Below are 22033 nucleotides of genomic sequence, written 5' to 3'. Positions count from 1 at the left end.
GATCATTCTTGCCATATTGTCATGAGGTATTTTCTATTCGCGTTGTGCCAATTTCGGGCATTCGCTTATTATTATTATTATTATGATTATTATTATTATTATTATTATTATTATTATTATTATTATTGAGTGAGTGAGACATCAAAGTGACACTGGGATAAAATATACAAAGCCCAGTATACCCATCATGACTACCTATCTGATAAGGGTGCACCAGGCTCATGCATCGCAACCATATTGCGTAACATGGTGATCTCTTAAACAAAGGATGACCTTGCAGGTGGGGCCCAGTTAGAATTTTCCTCAGGTCGAGTAGCCCATGCCATTCAAATGGTGCTTGAATAATTGTTGTTTAAGTATGTAAACAAAACACCCATGTTTCCAAAGCTGGATTATTCAAACTTCAAAGAATTCCTCTCAACACATGGTTATGATACTCCCCATCTTTGCTTATTATCCATGTTTATGTATGCTTGTTTGTTCATGTGTATGTACGTCCCCATGTGTATGTGTGTACAAATAAATTAATCAAAATAAAAACATGATGCCAAGGATTCAGCGGTACATATGTTTCGGGCCTTTATTAGACGGATTTATAACAATGCATAATGTGTGTCTGTGGCCTTCTTCAGCCGCGCACAACTACTTCCACAAGGACATGTATTACATCAAAAATTCTTGGTTGGGGATGCAAATAGATAGATACATACATAGATGGATAGATAGATAGATACATACATACATACATACATAGAGTTGTAAGTATGTATTTACGTAAGTACATGCACTTACTTTTATAAACACACACACACACCCGCATCTATAATTTATATGTTAACCATACCCGTCTTTCGTGTGAGCGAGTGTAAATCTGAGTTTAAGTAGAATCACTTATTCTTTTCAAATTTTTGACAAAGTAAATTTCAACAGAAGCAAAATCCAATAAGAAACGTAAAGAGCTACATACACACACATACACACACACACACACACACACACACACACATATATATGTATATATATATATATACATAAGGAAATAGAGAGACAGGGAGAGGGTGGAACGGAGAAATACACACACACACACATATATATGTGTACATGCATACGCATGTATGTACACATACGAGTAGATATATTTATATGTGTGTGTGTGTGTGTGTGTGTGTGTCTGTATACGCATGTGCATTCAAGTTTATATATGTATATACAGAGACTTATATAAGTATAAATGTAAACAAACTTCTCCTCCATGTGTGTGTGTGTGTATTCCCTTGTTGCGTATCAGTTATAATTTCATCATTTTCATATATCTGTTTTGTTATATTTTCACTTCCCCCTCCTTCCCATTCTTTCTCTCTCCCCCATTTTCTCTCTTTGTACACGTACTTCTCTCTCTCTCTCTCTCTCTCTCTCTCTCTCTCTCTCTCTCTCTCTAGCTATCTATCTATCTATCTATCTATCTATCTACGCATCTGTCTATCTCTTCTTCGCTCGCTATTTACCTTTATCTCTCCGTCTCCCACTCAGTCTCCTACACAACCCCTCCTCCTCCTCCTACTACTACTACCACTACCACACTACCACCACCACCACGCCCTCTACACCACCGTCGTCCCAGGAGTGTCTCCCACTTAATCTCTCCGTCCTCTTTCCATCCACTCTAATCTATGTAACCTTCTCTTTTCCACATACTCCCACTTCTACTCTCAATTTTTCGTAATTGCTCCTTACACTAATATATATTGTACCACGAGATTTGCCTCCCAACCACATGTTTCCGGGTTCAGTGTCTCCTACTTAGCCTCGGCTAAATAATGCCATGTGAGTGGATTTGGAAGACAGAAACTGTAAGAAGCCTATCGTGTGAGTATATATATATATATATATATATATACAGGGTGCAGTGAATAAACTGTCGTATAAATTACTCAAAAAGATAAATAGTTAAAATATTCGCGGTACTGACATCTTATTTTAACAGATACTAACCAAAATTACATAAAAATATCTTGAAATACTAAAGAGTAAATTTATTCCATAAAATCCCAATTGGCTTCAACCACGGCCTCCAGACGACTTCGGAATCTCTTGCAACTCTTCTGGACAGTCTCCTTGATTAAGTTGGTGAATGCTGCCATAATCCTTGCCTTCAGTTCGTCTTCAGTGTTACAAGGAGTTTTATTGGTCTCTCTCTCAACTACACCCCACACATAATCAAGAGGGTTGCAGTGTGGAGATTTAGGTGACCAGATGTTAGGTGGGATGTAGTCGTAGAAATTGTCAGCCATGACTGGGTTCTCCTACTTGTGTGGCATGGTGCAGAGTCCTGTTGTCAAAAATAGGGTCTTCCAACAGCCACCTTCTTGACCCAGAGCAGTTCTACCTCTAGGTACTTGTTATACGCCTCCGTGTTGAACCTGGGGCCGTGTGAGATGAATGGAGGCATAACATCGCCATCACGAGTGATCAATCGTATCATGATCGAACCAAGAGTTTAACTACGGTCTGTACATAGCTCTTACTTAGCGTTACCTGACACTCTTTGGGTCTTCTACATACCAATACCTATTTCTTTACTACCCACAAGGGGCTAAACACAGAGAGGCCAAACAAGGACAGACAAAGTCGATTATGTCGACCCCAGTGCGTAACTGGTACTTAATTTATCGACCCCGAAAGGATGAAAGGCAAAGTCGACCTCGGCGGAATTTGAACTCAGAACGAAACGGCAGACGAAATACCGCTAAGCATTTCACCCGGCGTGCTAACGTTTCTCTAGCAGCTCGCCGCCTTAAATGTATATATATATAGATATAAAGTATATATATATATATATATATATATATATTATATATACAGGGTGCAGTGAATAAACTGTCGTATAAATTACTCAAAAGATAAATAGTTAAAAAAATATTCGCGGTACTGACATCTTATTGTAACGATACTAACCAAAATTACATAAAAATATCTTGAAATACTAAAGAGTAAATTTATTCCATAAAATCCCAATTGCTTCAACCACGGCCTCCAGACGACTTCGGAATCTCTTGCAACTCTTCTGGACAGTCTCCTTGATTAAGTTGGTGAATGCTGCCATAATCCTTGCCTTCAGTTCGTCTTCAGTGTTACAAGGAGTTTTATTGGTCTCTCTCTCAACTACACCCCACACATAATCAAGAGGGTTGCAGTGTGGAGATTTAGGTACCAGATGTTAGGTGGGATGTAGTCGTAGATAGAAATTGTCAGCCATGACTGGTTTCCTACTATTGTGTGGCATGGTGCAGAGTCCTGTTGTCAAAAATAGGGTCTTCCAACAGCCACCTTCTGACCCAGAGCAGTTCTACCTCTAGGTAACTTGTTATACGCCTCCGTGTTGAACCTGGGGCCGTGTGAGATGAATGGAGGCATAACATCGCCATCACGAGTGATCACTCGTATCATGATCGAACCAAGAGTTTAATTAACTACGTCTGTACATAGCTCTTACTTAGCGTTACCTGACACTCTTTGGGTCTTCTACATACCAATACCTATTTCTTTAAACCACAAGGGGCTCTAAACACAGAGAGGCCAAACAAGGACAGACAAAGTCGATTATGTCGACACCAGTGCGTAACTGGTATTAATTTATCGACCCCGAAAGGATGAAAGGCAAAGTCGACCTCGGCGGAATTTGAACTCAGAACGAAACGGCAGACGAAATACCGCTAAGCATTTCACCGGCGTGCTAACGTTTCTAGCAGCTCGCCGCCTAAATGTATATATATATAGATATAAAGTAATATATATATATAATATATATATATATATATATATATATATATATAGAGAGAGAGAGAGAGACGAGAGAGAGAGAGGAGAGAGAGAGAGAGAGAGAGAGAGAGAGAGAGAGATCATTAGTCTGATGGAGGATGTGAGGTAAAATTTTCGAAGTTATTACTATCCTACTTCCATAAAAGTTTAACAAACATGTACTCTCTGAAGTACATGTACTCTCCTAAGCATTTAGGAAATTCTTTAATATTAAATTGTCTTCATTATAACTTGACACAAAATCCTGCATACACCCATACATACATACATATATAAAAACACATATACGTACATACAAATATGCACACACATAATACAGACATACATACACACATACACATACACACTTATATTTATTACATGCATACATGCATTAATACATGCACACATACATATACAGATAGATACACATATACAAACATACATACATACACATATGCACACACACATAATACAGACGTACACACATACGCACACATACATATATACATACATACATACATACATATATAAATATATATATATATAAGTTCAGCAAAAGTTAGAATCAGATGAATATGGTACTTAAGTTAAAGGCACCAGAATTTTGTATGGTATTATCCATATAAATTAAATGGGGTGATTATAATCCTCACTGTCTATATATTTACCCTCTTTGTAATGTTGGCATATGAAATAAGTATAAAAATGTGCATTGTTCGTTTAATTAAAAAATTCTATATGTGGTTGAAGATTGCTCGACATTTTAAAACTGATGTAATACTTACAGTGTTTAATAAAATGAAGTAGCATGAAACGATTGTACATTGGATATCCTTGTTACTTATTTTGAGTATATATATATATATATATATATATGCATACATAGATACATACATACATATGTACATTCCTCGGAGATGTATACCTTCTTCCGACCATGAGTGATAATTCTCTTGATCAACTGATCCTCTCGGTCCATGGAATTACCATGTATGGTAACGAGTATTACTCAGAGATGTATACCATCAATGAAATCTTTATGCGGAATTAGCCTGACATTGTATTTGAGACAACTGGATTTTTAAATGCTCAATGTGTCAAACGGCAGAATTGAAACCGACACATTATCATCGCGACGCTAATTTCATGGTCATTCGCCGATACGGCGACTACGTACTACACACACACACACACACACACCCAAACGCTAGCACTCAAACACCAACTTACTTTCATATTACCTAATATTTAGAATGGGAGACAACAACCACACTTTAAACCACTCAGACTACAAAATATAATATCCAGACCAAACACCCAAACCACCCACCACACCATTACATGCTCTGCACTACATCCCCCACGTTACACAACACTACTACAGCCCTACTACAGCACCTACACTATACAGTTCTACATTATCTTCATCAATTCTTTTTTTATGTCTCTTTGCAGCTTCCATAAAATCTGAGCAGTTTTTTTGTCCAGTTTCTGGCGGTTTTACATATCGAACTATAAACAGATTAATTAACGAGGTTTGTTACTAATTAATTTAATTAACATCATGATTCTCTGTAAATATCATTATTATATCTTCCTATTATTGTTGCTGTTGTTGTTGATACTAATGTTGCTGCTGTTTAGCCTTCAGACCTGCCCTCATCAAACATATCTATGATGAAAACAATTCCTGCCATGCCCATCACATCTATTTTTGAACCATTTACTTTTAGATAACATTACACAAAAATATATAAAGGCATCTGATGTGAGGCAGTCTGTGAAAAGGAATGTTACACACTACGCCACCTCAGCGTATCAATGTCTACGCCAATACACATGTAAAGATGTACGTATGTATGCACGCATGTGTGCCTGTATGTCTAAGCGTACGTATGTATAAATTATATATATACACATATACACACACACACAGACACGCATATATGCATGCATACATACACACATGCAGGCATACATACATACTTGCATACATGCGTACATACATACATACATACATTCATATATACATACATGCATTCAGACATACATACATTCATATATACATATATACATACATACATTTATATATACATATATACATACATTTATATATACATATATACATACATACATTCAGACATACATACATTTAGACATACATACATACATACATTCAGACATACATACATATATATATACATACATGCATTTAGACATACATACATACATGCATACATACATTCATACACACACACACACATACATGCATACATGCATACATGCATACATACATACAAGCATGCATGCATGCATACATACATACAAGCATACATGTATACATGCATACATATATACATACATACATACATGCATACATACACACATACATACATACATACATAGTGGCTGCATTCTCGTATAAGAGCAAAGCCATTTCTAGCAAGAATCATTAAAATGAGTCATCGATAACGCAATGTGAGGCAGGTATATGACTCATGAGTCCCGCTTAAGACCTGCATATTTCATTGTGTGCTGGCTGGCAGAAGGAACCGATTCGAGAGTACGAAACCTTTTGCTATGTCTTTTAATCCTCCAACTGAACGGCAAAACCTTCCCACAGGGTACATACATACATACATACACTCTACACATACTGCATACATACAGCATACATGCACACTCCTCCATACATACATACATACATACATACTACAAATCTGCACATACAGCATACATACACACATACATACATACATACATCATACATACTACATACATACACTCATACATACATGCATACATACATGCATACATACACTACTACATACATCATCATACATACATACATACATACATACATACATACATACATACATACTCAGACATATGCATACATACATACATCATACATACATACATACATACATACACTACACATACATACATACATCATACATACATACATCATACATACATACATACATGCATCATACTGCATACATACATACATACATACATACTACATACATACATACATACACACTCATACATACATACATACATACATACATACATACATACATAAAGATCAATGGAGTAGTAGTTAAGCATGGAAAATTTTCAATATCCGTGCTCAATATATTACATTATGATGAAATCAGAAAATTCATGTTTCTCGAAATCCTAAATAAAGTCTTTCTTACGTTCCGAATACTTATAATCATAAGTGTAATTACATAACTATGATTGTTATTAAGATTTCGTGTAAGAATTATTGAAACAGGTGTAGGAAGTGAATATTGTAAATATCATTGATATTGTCCTTCGTTGTTCTCCATATACATATTTACATATATACGCAAGTGTGTGTGTGTGTGTGTGCGTGTGCGTGCGTGCGTGTGTGTGTGTGCGTATAGTTTATTTAGTCTATACAGTTTCTTGCTGCACTGACACGAACTAAATATATTAATCTGTAGTATAGTATTCAGTTCTCTTTTTTAGAAAGTCGACACTAAACGCGCACACACACACACACACACACACATATACACACACACACAGGCACACACACACAGACAAACACATACACACATTCATGCATGCATATTATGCATGAAAAATATATACACATATACATATAGAGGATATATGGATTTGAAAGCATATCAGGACACTAATATATATATACATATATACAGCCACTACACACATTTTCTTCTCTCAATTTTTTTCTCTCCATTCTTTTCTCTCCATATTTTTTCTGTGTCCCTTTCTGTAGAAGAGCGTAGGCTCGAAACGTAAAAGACTTTTTTCTATTCCTGAGCGTTATACTAATACATCTGTTTGGTTTATACACCACCTGTCTTCGTCTTTTGTTTTTTCTTCGTAAACTCTCCCCCCCTCTCTCTCTCTCTCTCTCTCTCTATCTCTCTCTCTCTCTCTATATTATATATATATATATATATATATATATATATATATATATATATATATATATATATGCATATATACACACTCACAGGCATACCTATATATATATAGGCATACCTGTCTTGCCGTCTGCCATCGAAACCTGGGACAATCGAAACCATTCGAAGATTCCATTAATACACGTTATACTAGCAATTAATTAAACTTTAATTCATCAGATATTTCTATTTAATGAGACATATTAATATTCCGCCCAAGTAAATATTCTCTGACTAGATTAGCAATAACATATGGGACGGATTGCCACAAGATAAAAATAAAGAGGAGCAAATAAACATAAAATATATTGTCAGATGGTTTGTAAACGGAAGCTTGATAAACATGTAAAATAATTACTAAAAATAAATTAAATATTTTCATAATTTGTAAATTGAAAATAAATAAATACATGATAATAAATAGATTATAATGATAATAATAATAATAATAATAATAATAATAATAATAATAATAATAATAGTAATAATAATAGTTTTAGAGAGTTAAATCGTTACCGTTAAATATGTGTAATAATGAATATTGCACAAAATAAATTTACCTCATCATTTATGTTATTTGCCTGAATGATAGTAACTGATATGATGAGAGCGTGTATTTCAAAGATAAACCTCCATAAATATGATGGTGCTTCGTAAGTGCGCGCACGCTTCTGTAACTATGGGCCAGCGTGTATGTGTAAGTGTATAGTAATTGTCATTAATATTTCTGTTTTTATAATTATGATTTGGTTCAGGTTCGGTCTTATTCCTGGTATGAATTATGTGGACAGTGGGTTACTACCTGTAATCTTAGGCATCCACAAGTTTTCATATTATTATTGAATGAGAGAGCAGTGCATGCCATCAAAGTGGCACTGGGGTAAAATATACGAAGCCCAGTATACCCATCACGACTACCCGTCTGATAATGGTACACCAGGCACATGCATCACAATCATATGCGCGTGGCATGGTGATCTCATATCAAGATAAACAGCACATGACCTTGCAGGTGGGGCCCAGCTAGAATTTTCTTCTGGTCGAGTAGCCCATCCCGCTCAAAAGGTCCCTGAATAAGGATTGTTTAAGGATGTTGAACGAAGCACTCATGTTTCCAGAGGTGAATTATTCAAACCCCAAAGAATCCCTCTCAACACATGGCTATGATGCTCCCCCACTGCTCATGATCAGAGATGCACATATCGTCAGCCACCAAGGCACATGCTCAGCTAGTTAAGGTCAAACAACTGACAAGCAAATCTGTGGTATTGAGCAGAATATTTGCTGTAGCCCATCTTTTATACCAAGACAAAGCAATGTACATGATGACAATTCCAATCAATTTAGATCAGAAGCCATGAGAACCACTGCCTGGTACTGCATCAGGGCACATTATTGTTATTAACTTTACTATTATTATTATTATTACTATTATTATTATTATTGTTATTATTATTGTTATTATTGTTATTATTATTATTATTATTATTATTATTATTGAAAACGTCGTACAGTATATATATATAGTTTCAAGATATTGTGTGTAGCAGGGGTTTGTACTGTATGTCAAGTCCCAACAGACAGGCAGTATTTTACGCAGTATGAGCTCAGTTTTAAGTAAAGCCAATTTTTGTGATACCCCAAGATTGTAAGATATCTCGAAAGCGTTGGGGTTTGTCTTCAAGAATAATTTGAGGTACTTCAAATATGCAGCGTGGACCTTGTCTTTCATTTCTCTATGCAAAATATTGTCCAGTTCCAGTATCCCAAGGTACTTGTACCTAGTATCATTTGGGTCTGCTGTTTGCTCTCCGTTTGGCAATTCTATGTCCCTGCAATCTGCTCTTTCCCACCCACGTTTCAAAGTGAAACCAGCATATATCTAAGCATTCATTCCAGTAATTGTTTTCTCAAGCGGTATACAGCTTATTTAGTTTTATCAGTATGTGGTGTTATGTCCATATTGAATTTTTTTAAGATTTGAAAATAACATTAATTCCATCAGAAATGTCTTGCCTACAATGTTAACGATTATGGATCAATCTTGTGTGAATCAAATAACTTTTCCGGACCTTTTACGGGATTTGGGTACGCAGAGATGGCGCAAAATTTTCTTCTGTAAACTAATATCTGCAAATGCTTTACTACTGTAAAGTCCTTACTATCGAAAGTTGTCGAAGATTAAGTAAGACTAATGACTACCCTCCTAATATTAAACACTGTGTTCCAGATGGCGAGAAGAAAGAGTTGTTGCCGTGCCGGTTAAAATGCTTACCGGTACTTCGTCCTCAGTGGAGATGCAATGGCACAGTGGTTAGGGCAGCGGACTCGCGGTCGTAAGAACGCGGTTTCGATTCTCAGACCGGGCATTGTGAATGTTTATTGAGCAAAAACACCTAAGCTCCACGAGAGTCCGGTGCGGCGGGGGGTGAACTCCGTTGTTAAAAAAGGAACAAAAAAGAAAGGTGGCGAGCTGGCAGAAACGCTAGCACACCGGGCGAAATGCTTAGCAGTATTTCGTCTGCCGCTACGTTCTGAGTTCAAATTCCGCCGAGGTCGACTTTGCCTTTCATCCTTTCGGGGTCGATAAAATAAGTACCAGTTGCACACTGGGGTCGATGTAATCGATTTAATCCATTTGTCTGTCCTTGTTTGTCCCCTCTGTATTTAGCCCCCTGTGGGTAGTAAAGAAATAGGTATTTCGTTGCTGTTACGTTCTGAGTTCAAATTCCGCCGAGGTCGACTTTGCCTTTCATCATTTCGGGGTCGATAAAATAAGTACCAGTTGCACACTGGGGTCGATGTAATCGACTTAATCTCTTTGTCTGTCCTTGTTTGTCCCCTCTGTATTTAGCCCCTTGTGGGCAATAAAGAAATAAATATTTAAGTCTGGGTATCACAATGGAAGGGTGAGTAACGGGAATATTCCTTTATGTCGTAATTTACTTCATGAAAGATTTCATGTAGCTTCTTTTGGATCCAGTGACACACACCACAAGCTGACATTGTTTAGGTTTGTAGCTAAAGAAGTCTTCATTCTTGGTCCTTTTACATTCGCATTTCTCATTTACTGATAAATGTTGGAATGATTCAGTAAATGTCCCGTTATATTAATATTTCCAACATGAATGCACTCGTCACCAACAGACCTACTTTACAGGTCAATCGGAATTGTTCTCCTACCAAACGCTCTTTCGTCTCTTAGACTAGGCATTCAAAATATAGCAGTCTTACCAAGTTTAACGCAAAATTTCACGTTGGCTCGTTGTTCCAACTTCCTGCCTGTAACGAAATCGTAGACTACAGCAAAAACGAGATCACAAAAACACAAATTTCCCAACTTACGAAGTAAACACAGCTATATCTCTCGACAAAGTGCTTCATGAAGGTCATTGCTAGCTCTCAATGCGCACGGAAACATGTGCTGACATCTGTTGGCATGCTACAGAACTAGTCTAGAAACCTTTTGACAACACCTCGAATATTCTGAGTTATCTGCAAAAAGAAATCAGACAGGTGAAAAGAAGTGTTGCATAGATACTGTTGGAGGTAAATTCAAATCAAAGTTTCATCACCACAAAAGATTTTCAACCAAGTCTAGCCAGTCGCACTTTCAAGCAAAACGAAGGCAACGTTATACACGATATCAGATTGAGGTACCTAGTCAAATCGAGGCGAAACGCGCGTGCGCACACACATACATATATATATATATATATATATATATATATCTATATATATATATATATATATATATATATATATATATATATATATATATATATATATATTACAGGGTCCTCAGATTGATACCCTAAACACTGAAATGTTCCTATCGGAGCGTCCGGCATGAATGCCAAGCAGTACAGCAAGTTGTTTCCAAATTTCTGGCAGACTGAATTGCGTTATGGTGCTGTTTTTCTCACAGACGGGACCCAACTGACCCTACTATACTGTGTAGTCGATAAAATCAAAAACAAACATTGCGCATGCACGAAATTATAATTATAAAATCGCGACAATTTACCCCTCGCATCCTGTATCACAGACTAACACACACACAAACATACATACACACACACACACACACAACACACACACACACACACACACACACACACACATATATATATATATATGCAATGCATTCACCTTTAGGTTGGCTGCACTACCTTCAGCGCTCCCATGCGAAAACATGGTATTCTTGTCGTCAGCTTCCTTTCTTGCGTTACAGAATAAGCACGACCGTTCTGCTTGCTTTTGCGCAGCAAAGAAGAACAGAGATGAGTAATCCAATTTCTCTGGTCCGAGGTTGTGTCAGGGACTAAAATTCATCGCAGGCTTTCCGTACAATACAAGGACAGCGCTCTTATCACGTAAAACTGTGTGAATAGATCGAGAATAGCCAAACAAGCGAGAAGCATGAAGAGGGAACAGGATGCCCATTAATCTCTAAGACTGATGTGAAAACTTCAATCATCTCTAAAGATGGATCTGGCGAACCGACGAGTGACCACCGATGAAATGGCATGCTCTCTGCAAATTCGTCATAATTCTGCATACGAAATCATTCACAAAAAGCTTCACTTTTATAAACTTTCTGAGAGATGGGAACCAAGATAGTGTACTGAAGCACCTTGGCGCAATGGAGGGCTGGGAGATCTCTCAAAGCTTACTCAACCGCTATAACGATTAAGATGAAGCTCGTTTGGGAAGAATAGTCACAGGAGATGAGACCTGGGCCCTTCACTTTCAGCCAGAGTCCAAAGGCAGAGTATGGAATGGTAATACCCGTTATCGCCAGCGAAAAAAGATTCGAGACTCAATCTTCCCCAGAAAAAGGGATGCTAACCGTTTGTGGGGGACGCAAAATTACTTATATTGGAACATTATCTGGAAAAGGGGGTCTACAGTCACAAGCGTAGGTTATCAACAAACTTTAACCAGCAATTCGCATCAAACGCCGAGTTTTATTGCCAAACTAAATGTTATTGGTGCACGAAAATTCATGCCCGCATCCGACCGCCACACCGTTGAAACTACTGAAAATCAGGTTGTTGCTGAAACACCCTATATACCTATTTCTTTACTACCCACAAGGGGATAAATACAGGGAGGACAAACAAGGACAGACAAAGGGATTAAGTCGATTACATCGACCCCAGTGCGTAACTGGTACTTATTTCATCGACCCCGAAAGGATGAAAGGCAAAGTCAACCTGGGCGGAATTTGAACTCAGAACGTAACGGCAGACAAAATACGGCTACGCATTTCGCCCGGCGTGCTAACGTATCTGTCAGCTCGCCGCCTTATATATAGTCCAGATCTCCCTCCTTGCGACTGTTATCTCTTTTGACCGTTCAAACATCCTTTATGAGATCGTTAATTATCTATGGACGATGAAGCGAAGGAAGCAGGGCATAAATGGCTGCGCGACCAACCGATAAACCTCCCCGATGGAATAAATAATCTTGAGAGCCGATGGAAGGAGTGCATCGAAAAGCAACAAGATGTTGTCGAAGAAGTATTTAATTGCTCAACGCTGGATTTTGTTTTAATAAATTACAGAAACAAGTATACATTAATGTGCGAGCATAGCTTTGCTGTTTTGCTCTTCGTCCCACAACTTCCAAATATATTTGCTTACGTTCAAAAGAGAGAGTACCAGAGTTATCAACACTTATGGACACTATATCTCATTTTAACTTAAATAATTTCAATTTTTGACGTTCCCTCTCCCACAACCCTGAAGACCATATTTGTTGTCGGACTATTTGCTAATGGCAGCCAACAATGTACTGCGTACAATTGCCATACAACTACATAAAATATAACAAACTGCCATTGTATCCTGTGTGTTATATAATGCAAGCATACTTTGGTATGGAAGCCAGCTGACCAGGTGACATCATTGTTGTAAGAAAACCACTGTAAATGGTAAATATTTGTAGACCAGTGATGAGGAGTTGGCTAGTGCAAGGTCGCAAATACACGTTCACATTTACACCGAAGATCAACGAAGCGGCTGGATCAAGAAATAGTAGCAATATGGCGAGCTAGAGAGAAAGGCCTTTGAATAATCGTTAAACAACAGATGACACCGAGGGAAGCTAAAGTGAAAAAGACCCTCTTACACTGCAAAAGTTGCATAGTTCAGCAAATATTTGCTAACAGAAAAATGAAAGATTCTTACGTTTCAACGATCAAAACATGGCCGTCAAAATGTTTAAAATACAATCAGGAAGAGAACTTCCTTATATACACGTTTCAGTATACATATACACAGGCATACATACATACATTCACATATATACATACACACACACATACATGCATACTTACATATATACATACATGCATACATACATGAATACATACGTGCACATACACAGATATATATATATTATATATATATATATATATATATACACACATACATGCATACATACGTATACAGATACATAGGCAGACACGCATTTACTAACGAAAACGCTTAAATATATACAGATCCTTATATATATACATATATGTGTACATATATTTATGGGGGTGTTTGTGAGTGTGCATAAATTAATGTTTTAATAAATAAATAAATTAAATGACATTTATTTATATATATATATATATATATATATATCTTATTGAATTTATTAATTCATTTATGTGTGTGTATGATTAGACACGCACTCACAGACATGATTGCATCTATACAAACACATACTTACATACTTACATACACCCCCACACATATATGTGTGTGCATGTATGGATAAATATATGTACGTACATATGTATATATATATATGTATGTATGTATGTATACATAAATGTCGAACGATATATATGTATATATGTATGTTATTATATATGTATGTATACATATGTATGTATATGCTTGCTCATATGTATGTGTGTATATATATGCACATATATATATATATAGTTTGTATATATATACATATATATATGTATATACAAACCATATACAAACCTGCAATATACATACATATATGTATGTATATTGCTGGTTTTTATATATAGATACACACATACATATGTACATGCATATACATATATATATATATATATAAACATATGCATATATATATACATGTGTACATGCATATAAATGCATGCATATGAATATATGCATATATGTATGTAAATTTATAAGCATGTACGTATACATACATATCTGCATACATACACGCATACACACATAAACACAAACACATACACACATACATACATACAGAAATATATAAACGCAGACATGTACACATGCCAACATACATACATACATATATACATACATACATACATGTATGCATGCATAATACGCACACAGTGAGAAATAGAAAAGAAGGCATATATCCTGAAATATAAACAGATGTTACAGATGTTACAGATGTAGAAAGAAGGAGACAGACACAAACACAGAGACTCAGAGAGAAGAAACGACAAAGAGGGAGAATAAATGACAAATGTATATATGCAGTGTGTGTATATGTATGTATGTTTATGTGTATATGTATGTGCGGGTGAGTGTGTGTATGTGCGTGCCTGTAAGATGAGAGAGAGAGTTAATCTAATGTCATTGAGAAAGCTAATTAGCTGACTGAGTTAATATAATCAGGTTATATAATGATATTCATTTAGCGTTTCTGATAGCGAGAAACATTGATAAACATTATTAGATATCGTTGAAGGAGAGCAGCGGAGTGTATACTGCTCCATGGATATGCACACACATATGTGTGTGTGTGAGTGTATGTGCGTGTATACACATGCATATATATACATGCATATATATACATGCATATATATATATTTATATACATGCAAATATATATATATATATATATTTATATACATGCATATACATATATATATATATTCATGTATATACATGCATATACATATATATATTCATGTATATATATAAATATATATTTATATACAACATGCATATACATATATATATTCTTTATAGTTATATATATATATATATATATATATATAGATATTATTTATTTATATAGCATATACATATATATATATATATTTATATATACATGCATATACATATATATATATATATATATATATATATATATATATATATATATATATATATATATTATATATATCATATATATATATTCACTCTCACGTACAAACACTTCTAACATTCTAACATTCACACCCATAAAAATGTATGTTGTTATAGTGAAGATATTTATAGTATATCGTTAAAAACACACGCGCACAAACATATGCATCTATGTACATATATGCATATATTTACGTATATATGTATGAACGTATGTATACAAAATATAATTATTAGTAGTCATGATGTTATCATTATCGACGTTAAGGTTATTATTATTATTATCATTAATATTGTTACCATTAATATTGTTACTGTCGTTGTTAATATCGTTAATGTTATTGCTATTATTAGTTTCATCATCATCGTCATCATCATCATCATTATTATTATTATTATTATTATTATTATTATTATATTATCTTACATATGCCGACATGATACAATAACACGAAAAGCTAGGCCCTGAGTCATTATCGCATCTCTAAATTATGTAATAAATACATACATATGTACTTACATACATAGAATATATATACATATATACATATATATATATATATACTTATATATATATATATATATATATATATATATATATATATATATATATATATAATATATATAATATACATATATACACATATATATATATACATTTATATAGAGAGGATATATATATATATAGATCTATATATATATATATATATATATATATATATATATATATATATATATATGTTATATATATATTTATAAATATATACGTAGGCATCGATGCATCAATGCGTATGTTTATGTAGGCATATATGCATATGTGTATACACAAACATACATATAAATTTATTGAACATAATTGAGTATATGTACAGTGTACTTACGTGTGTACGTATATATATACATACATATATATATATATATATACATATATGTTTATGTATCTATGCACACTTCTCCCTACGTATGTACATATATTAGATACGAATGTTGAACTTATTACATTTAACTCAAGATATTCAACAAACATTATTTCACAAAAATATTGCACAAATTTAATTTAATATAGTTGTTTGTGTGGCGGCGATGGTGAATTATTTTCTCTCTACTCACCTGTTTAAATATTATTAAATGTATATATATTTGTGTGCGCGCGCGTGCATGTGAGCGTATACCTGTGTATGCGTGTGTATATGTATATATGTATACATATATGTATATATATATACACGTATATATGTATATGTACGTATATCCATATATATATATGTATGTGTATATGAATATATATATGTATATATGTATATACTTATATATATATATATATATGTGTGTGTGTATATGAATATATATATGTATATATATATGCAAATGTGTGGCAATATATGTAGATATATATATTCATATATTTATGCATGTGTGTGTAAATATATGCTCATATATATATTCATGTACATATATAAATTCATATATATATATACGTGTATGTATGAGGGGGTGTCGGAATTAAGGCGTATTGCTCAGTGGTTAGAGCACTCGTCTGACGATCGGAAGGTCATGAATTCGATTCCCGGCGGCTGCGTTGTGTCCTTGAACAAGTCCCTTTATTTCACATTTCTCCAGTCCACTCAGCTGGCAAAAATTAGTTGCAACTGTGGTTCAAAGGGCCGACCTTGTCATATTCTGTGTCACATTGAATCCCCTTGAAAACTACGTGAAGGGTACACGTGTCTGTGGAGTGTTCAGCCACTTACACAGGAATCTCACGAGCAGGCTGTTCTGTTGATCGGATCACCTGGACTCTTCCTTGTCGTAGCCGACGGAGTGCCAATTATTATATGTGTGTGTGCCTCCTTGTTTCTGTTTCCTTTCTGTGGAAGAGCGTAGGCTCGAAACGTAAAATACTTTCTCTATTCCTGAGCGTTATACTAATACATCTGTTTGTTTTGTACACTCTCCTTATGTATACAGGTGTGTGTAGGGTGAAAGAAACGGAGTGATGTAAACAGTGTGTTTCGGGCCATATGGAATTTGAAGAAGCATTACTCCGAGTTTCTTTTTTGGATATTCAGAGGAACATTATTCCAAACGGAAAGTGATTTTCTGTCTGAGACTGATTTCTGTGACGTTGTTGGGCAACAAACAATGAGATATCTCAGCCTGTCTCGCCTGTCTGTGTATATGCATGCAGATACTGAAATAGATATGTATGTATATATATATATATATATATATATATATATATATATATATATTGGCCTGCTGGCTTAGCCAGCGGGGTGGCGTCATTCGAAGGCTAAAACAATGCGAACGCATTATGACCAGCGATGTGTAGCAACATCTGATGGTCTGGTCGGTCACGTGATCACGTGATATATATTTATATATATATATATATATATATGCGTGTGTGTGTGTATGTCTATACATATGTATATACTTATGTGTAAACATATATATTTCCTGTTCATCTGTCATGTATGTTTGTGTTTGAGTGTTTGTTTAAATGTCTCAGAGTACAGATGAAAGACAGTGATAATGAGAAATAGGAAAGAGAGAGAGAGAGAGTAGGGGAGAATGAGAATGAGCCAGGAATTATTAAAAAAATAAATACAATATTGTTATAAGATTTTTCAGAGTTAATATTTAGATAAAATATTTAGTTTAGAATAATCAGTTTTTTTTCTTCTGTTTGTATTTTATATGTAATGTGTGTAACTAAGAAATCTTTGGCAAAGATAAGAATTTCGACCAGAATTTAAGGCAACAGTTTTGTAGACGTGGGTTTGTATTTGAAATTGACTGTCGTATTTTAGTTTACCGACCCTGAATGGTTTGGTAACCAACTTGACCTCGGTTCAATTTGAACTCAGAACATCAGAACATAAAGAATCGGGAGGGGGGGTGAATACCGTTGCGTTTTTCCCTCTTTCACATTACGACGCTCCCTTTTGGGGGTCGTGAGAAATCTCTCATTTTTCAGCTGGTGATTATAGGGGACAGGAAATTCTTACAAGAGCACAAAACGATTACATGAAACAATTACAAGCACACATATACACAAATACACACACACACACATACACGTGTGTGTCTGTATGACAGAATATATATATATATATATATATTTATATATATATGAATTTAAAATGAGGGTAAGAAATTAGATATTAATTTAATTAACATAGATTTCACACCAGTGGTCTAGCATATAAAAAGAACTGAAGGTTCAGTAAAATTGCATTATATACATATTAGAGGGAAACCACTATGTGGACACCCCTATGCTAGAAATAGATCCGCTATATATATGTTAATTGTAAAGAGACCTAAAGACTGAGGACCTTCAATGTCATCAAAATGCTGGGATCGTAGGTTCCATGTTCATGATGTGCCAATTGTTTCTATTTAATCTGTTACTCTGTATCTTTAACGTTCGTTTATGAATTCTTCGTTTCAGGATGTCTGTGAACATGAATGGAGGCGATCCCGTTTGGAAATAGAATGTGTTAAAGGAGACGGATTAGATTTCATAGCTCCAAGAGGAAGCGGTTGCAGTCCTTTCCCACGTGGGCAACGTAAGTAGAGAAACTGTTCTTTTCTAATTTCATCTCATTGATCTTATTTTTAGTTAAATGACGAAGAGAACCTTCCAATATCTTATTGTGAAATCTCAGTCCCTGATACGAGTAAGGGCCTCAGAATTTATGAGTTCTATAACAGGGAGTGAAGTTTTTCAATCTTCGAGTTGTTCTCGGGTTAGATAATTTGTGCAGATATCTACACCAAACTAGACTCCCCCCCAAAAAAATCCCCCAAGGAGCAGAAACAAGACGCGAATCGGGCGTTGGATTAACTTCAACCTCACCTCGAGACAGGCGCAGTTTGTTCGAAACACGTTCACACAGATCCCATCAACAAATATTATATTCAAGAGAATTCGGTTGACGCTTGCTCAGAGATTCGTTTCGTGGAATCGAATCTACAGACCCGATAACGGGATGTTAGGCTCTTATCCATTCAGTAAATATGAGTATACATGCATACATACTGAAGTATATTTATACATATACACATGCATATATATATACACACATGTATACGTACAAGCACGCATACACATACATGAAGAGCTAACAGAAGATCTGAGGTCACTATAATAATGCTTATAATTTGAAACCGTCAGAGAAATTTGAAACCTTCAAGAGAAGAATCGCAGCACAAAGTATCTGCGCTGAACCCCTCCATATTTCATTATTTTTGAAAATCGAACAAATTAAGAAATTCCAAAACCACTAAAGTAAGTGAATTTTCATAACGTGGATGTTCATCAAACGGCACTTTCAACATTTTTATCTATTTTATACCCTCAAGGCAACTCATTTTCCTGTATGTATGCGTGCGCGTATGTGTATGTGTGTGTGTACACACAAATACATCAATTAATGCATACAGTAAAAAGATACGAGCTACTAACAGTTTCTTGCTTTTGTGTCTCCAAGGCGTCATATAAAATCTCGCTTAGACACGTGTCACCAAGGCAAGAAACTATTAGAAGCTCGTATCTTTGTACTGTGTACAGTAAATGATATTTATCTCTCGCTGGATGGAATACGTTTTATGTTGATCTTAGCTTAACGAAACAGTAGTATGTGTCTGTATGTCTATCTGTATGTACGTTTTCTTCTGTTTTTAATTATTTCAATTCTTTATCTGAGGAAGGAGCTAGATTCCAACAAAAATGCAAAGTTCTGTCTTTGGAATGTAGGTAACGAAGACAATTTCACATTTTGAACTTGAAAAAAGTATTGCATAGTTTTACTGTTCCGCTTACAGATTGCATTTCTAATGTGCGAGTTGATTGATTTATTTTTCTGAAAACCCGAGCTTAAAATGGTTGTCACTTGCATATTTACTCAAAAAACCCACGTGCACCAATTATTAGTTTAAATGGGAATTACTCCTTGGGCAAGTGTCTTCTACTATAGCCTCGGGCCGACCAAAGCCTTGTGAGTGGATTTGGTAGACGGAAACTGAAAGAAGCCTGTCGTATATATGTATATATATATATATATATGTGTGTGTGTTTGTGTGTCTGTGTTTGTCCCCCTAGCATTGCTTGACAACCGATGCTGGTGTGTTTATGTCCCCGTTACTTAGCGATTCGGCAAAAGAGACCGATAGAATAAGTACTGGGCTTACAAAAGAATAAGTCCCGGGGTCGAATTGCTCGATTAAAGGCGGTGCTCCAGCATGGCCGCAGTCAAATGACTGAAACAAGTAAAAGAGTAAAAGATCAGGATATAGAAGCTGAAAATTCCGAAACAGCTGAATATGTTTGTATGTTTGTGTGTATATGAAGGGCGGGTGTAGGAATCTGTCCTCCGATGCAAAACAAACTATTCCGAAAGTCTGAACTCTTTCGAAAAATGTCAGGTAACGCGCCAATAATTCCACCGTTCTCTAACATCGTTCAAATCCCAAGTTGACGCGTAAAACGTTAGAAGAGAACAAGAATCTCCGAACCTATTCATATTTACTTCCAAATTTTAAAATAATTAATAGGTAGAAGGGATTAGTTACAAGATTTTGACTTTGAGAAGATATTTTCTCTAGGTAGATTTTCAATATAAATATACATTGAGCAAAGTTAGGTACACATATCCGAGACAACATCTGCCAAAGATGAGACAGAATCAGACCAAAATTTCGCGTATGATGGAGTCACTTGAAACTCGGTTCAATGGCATTTTTCTAACGAAGTTTCAAGAGAGAATATTATTCTTCTCTTAGAAAAAATCCCTCAGCGAATACCATTCGACCTGTAGTGTAAAGGAGCTTCTAAAAGAGGTACACATCATTATATTACCTCCGCCTTAACGAAGGCGGCGGTATTGTTTTCAGTCATACTTGTTTGTCCATGAACAAAATATCGCAAGACCCGCTCGATGGATTTAAATGAAACTTTCAGGGATGTTTGGCCTCGTGACTGGCACAAACTGATTATATTTTGGGATCGATGGGGCGCCGGACAAGGATTCTGGATTATTTATCCGGTTCTTTTATATAATTTTTTTAACTGGCCGGGTTTTATTTCAGTATTCTCGTTTGTGATAGTAGTCGCGTTTATTTCAGATATTCTCGTTCTAA

General features: G+C 35.4%; 1 protein-coding gene across 4 annotated transcripts in view; it reads left to right on the top strand.

Moving 5' to 3' along the window:
- Positions 1-22033, top strand: part of LOC115213946 — a 1060743-nt gene that overhangs the window by 870655 nt on the left and 168055 nt on the right. For all 4 annotated transcript variants that reach the window (XM_036504470.1, XM_036504468.1, XM_036504469.1 and 1 more), the window contains 2 exons: positions 5257-5336; positions 19344-19461. In XM_036504470.1, the coding sequence (XP_036360363.1) occupies positions 5257-5336; positions 19344-19461 (198 nt within the window). The remainder of the gene's footprint in view (positions 1-5256; positions 5337-19343; positions 19462-22033) is intronic.

This window comes from Octopus sinensis, linkage group LG7 (assembly GCF_006345805.1).
Source record: "Octopus sinensis linkage group LG7, ASM634580v1, whole genome shotgun sequence".
NCBI lineage: Eukaryota > Metazoa > Mollusca > Cephalopoda > Octopoda > Octopodidae > Octopus > Octopus sinensis.
Note: the sequence above shows the minus strand (reverse complement) of the source record. Positions and strands in the feature narration are given on the sequence as shown.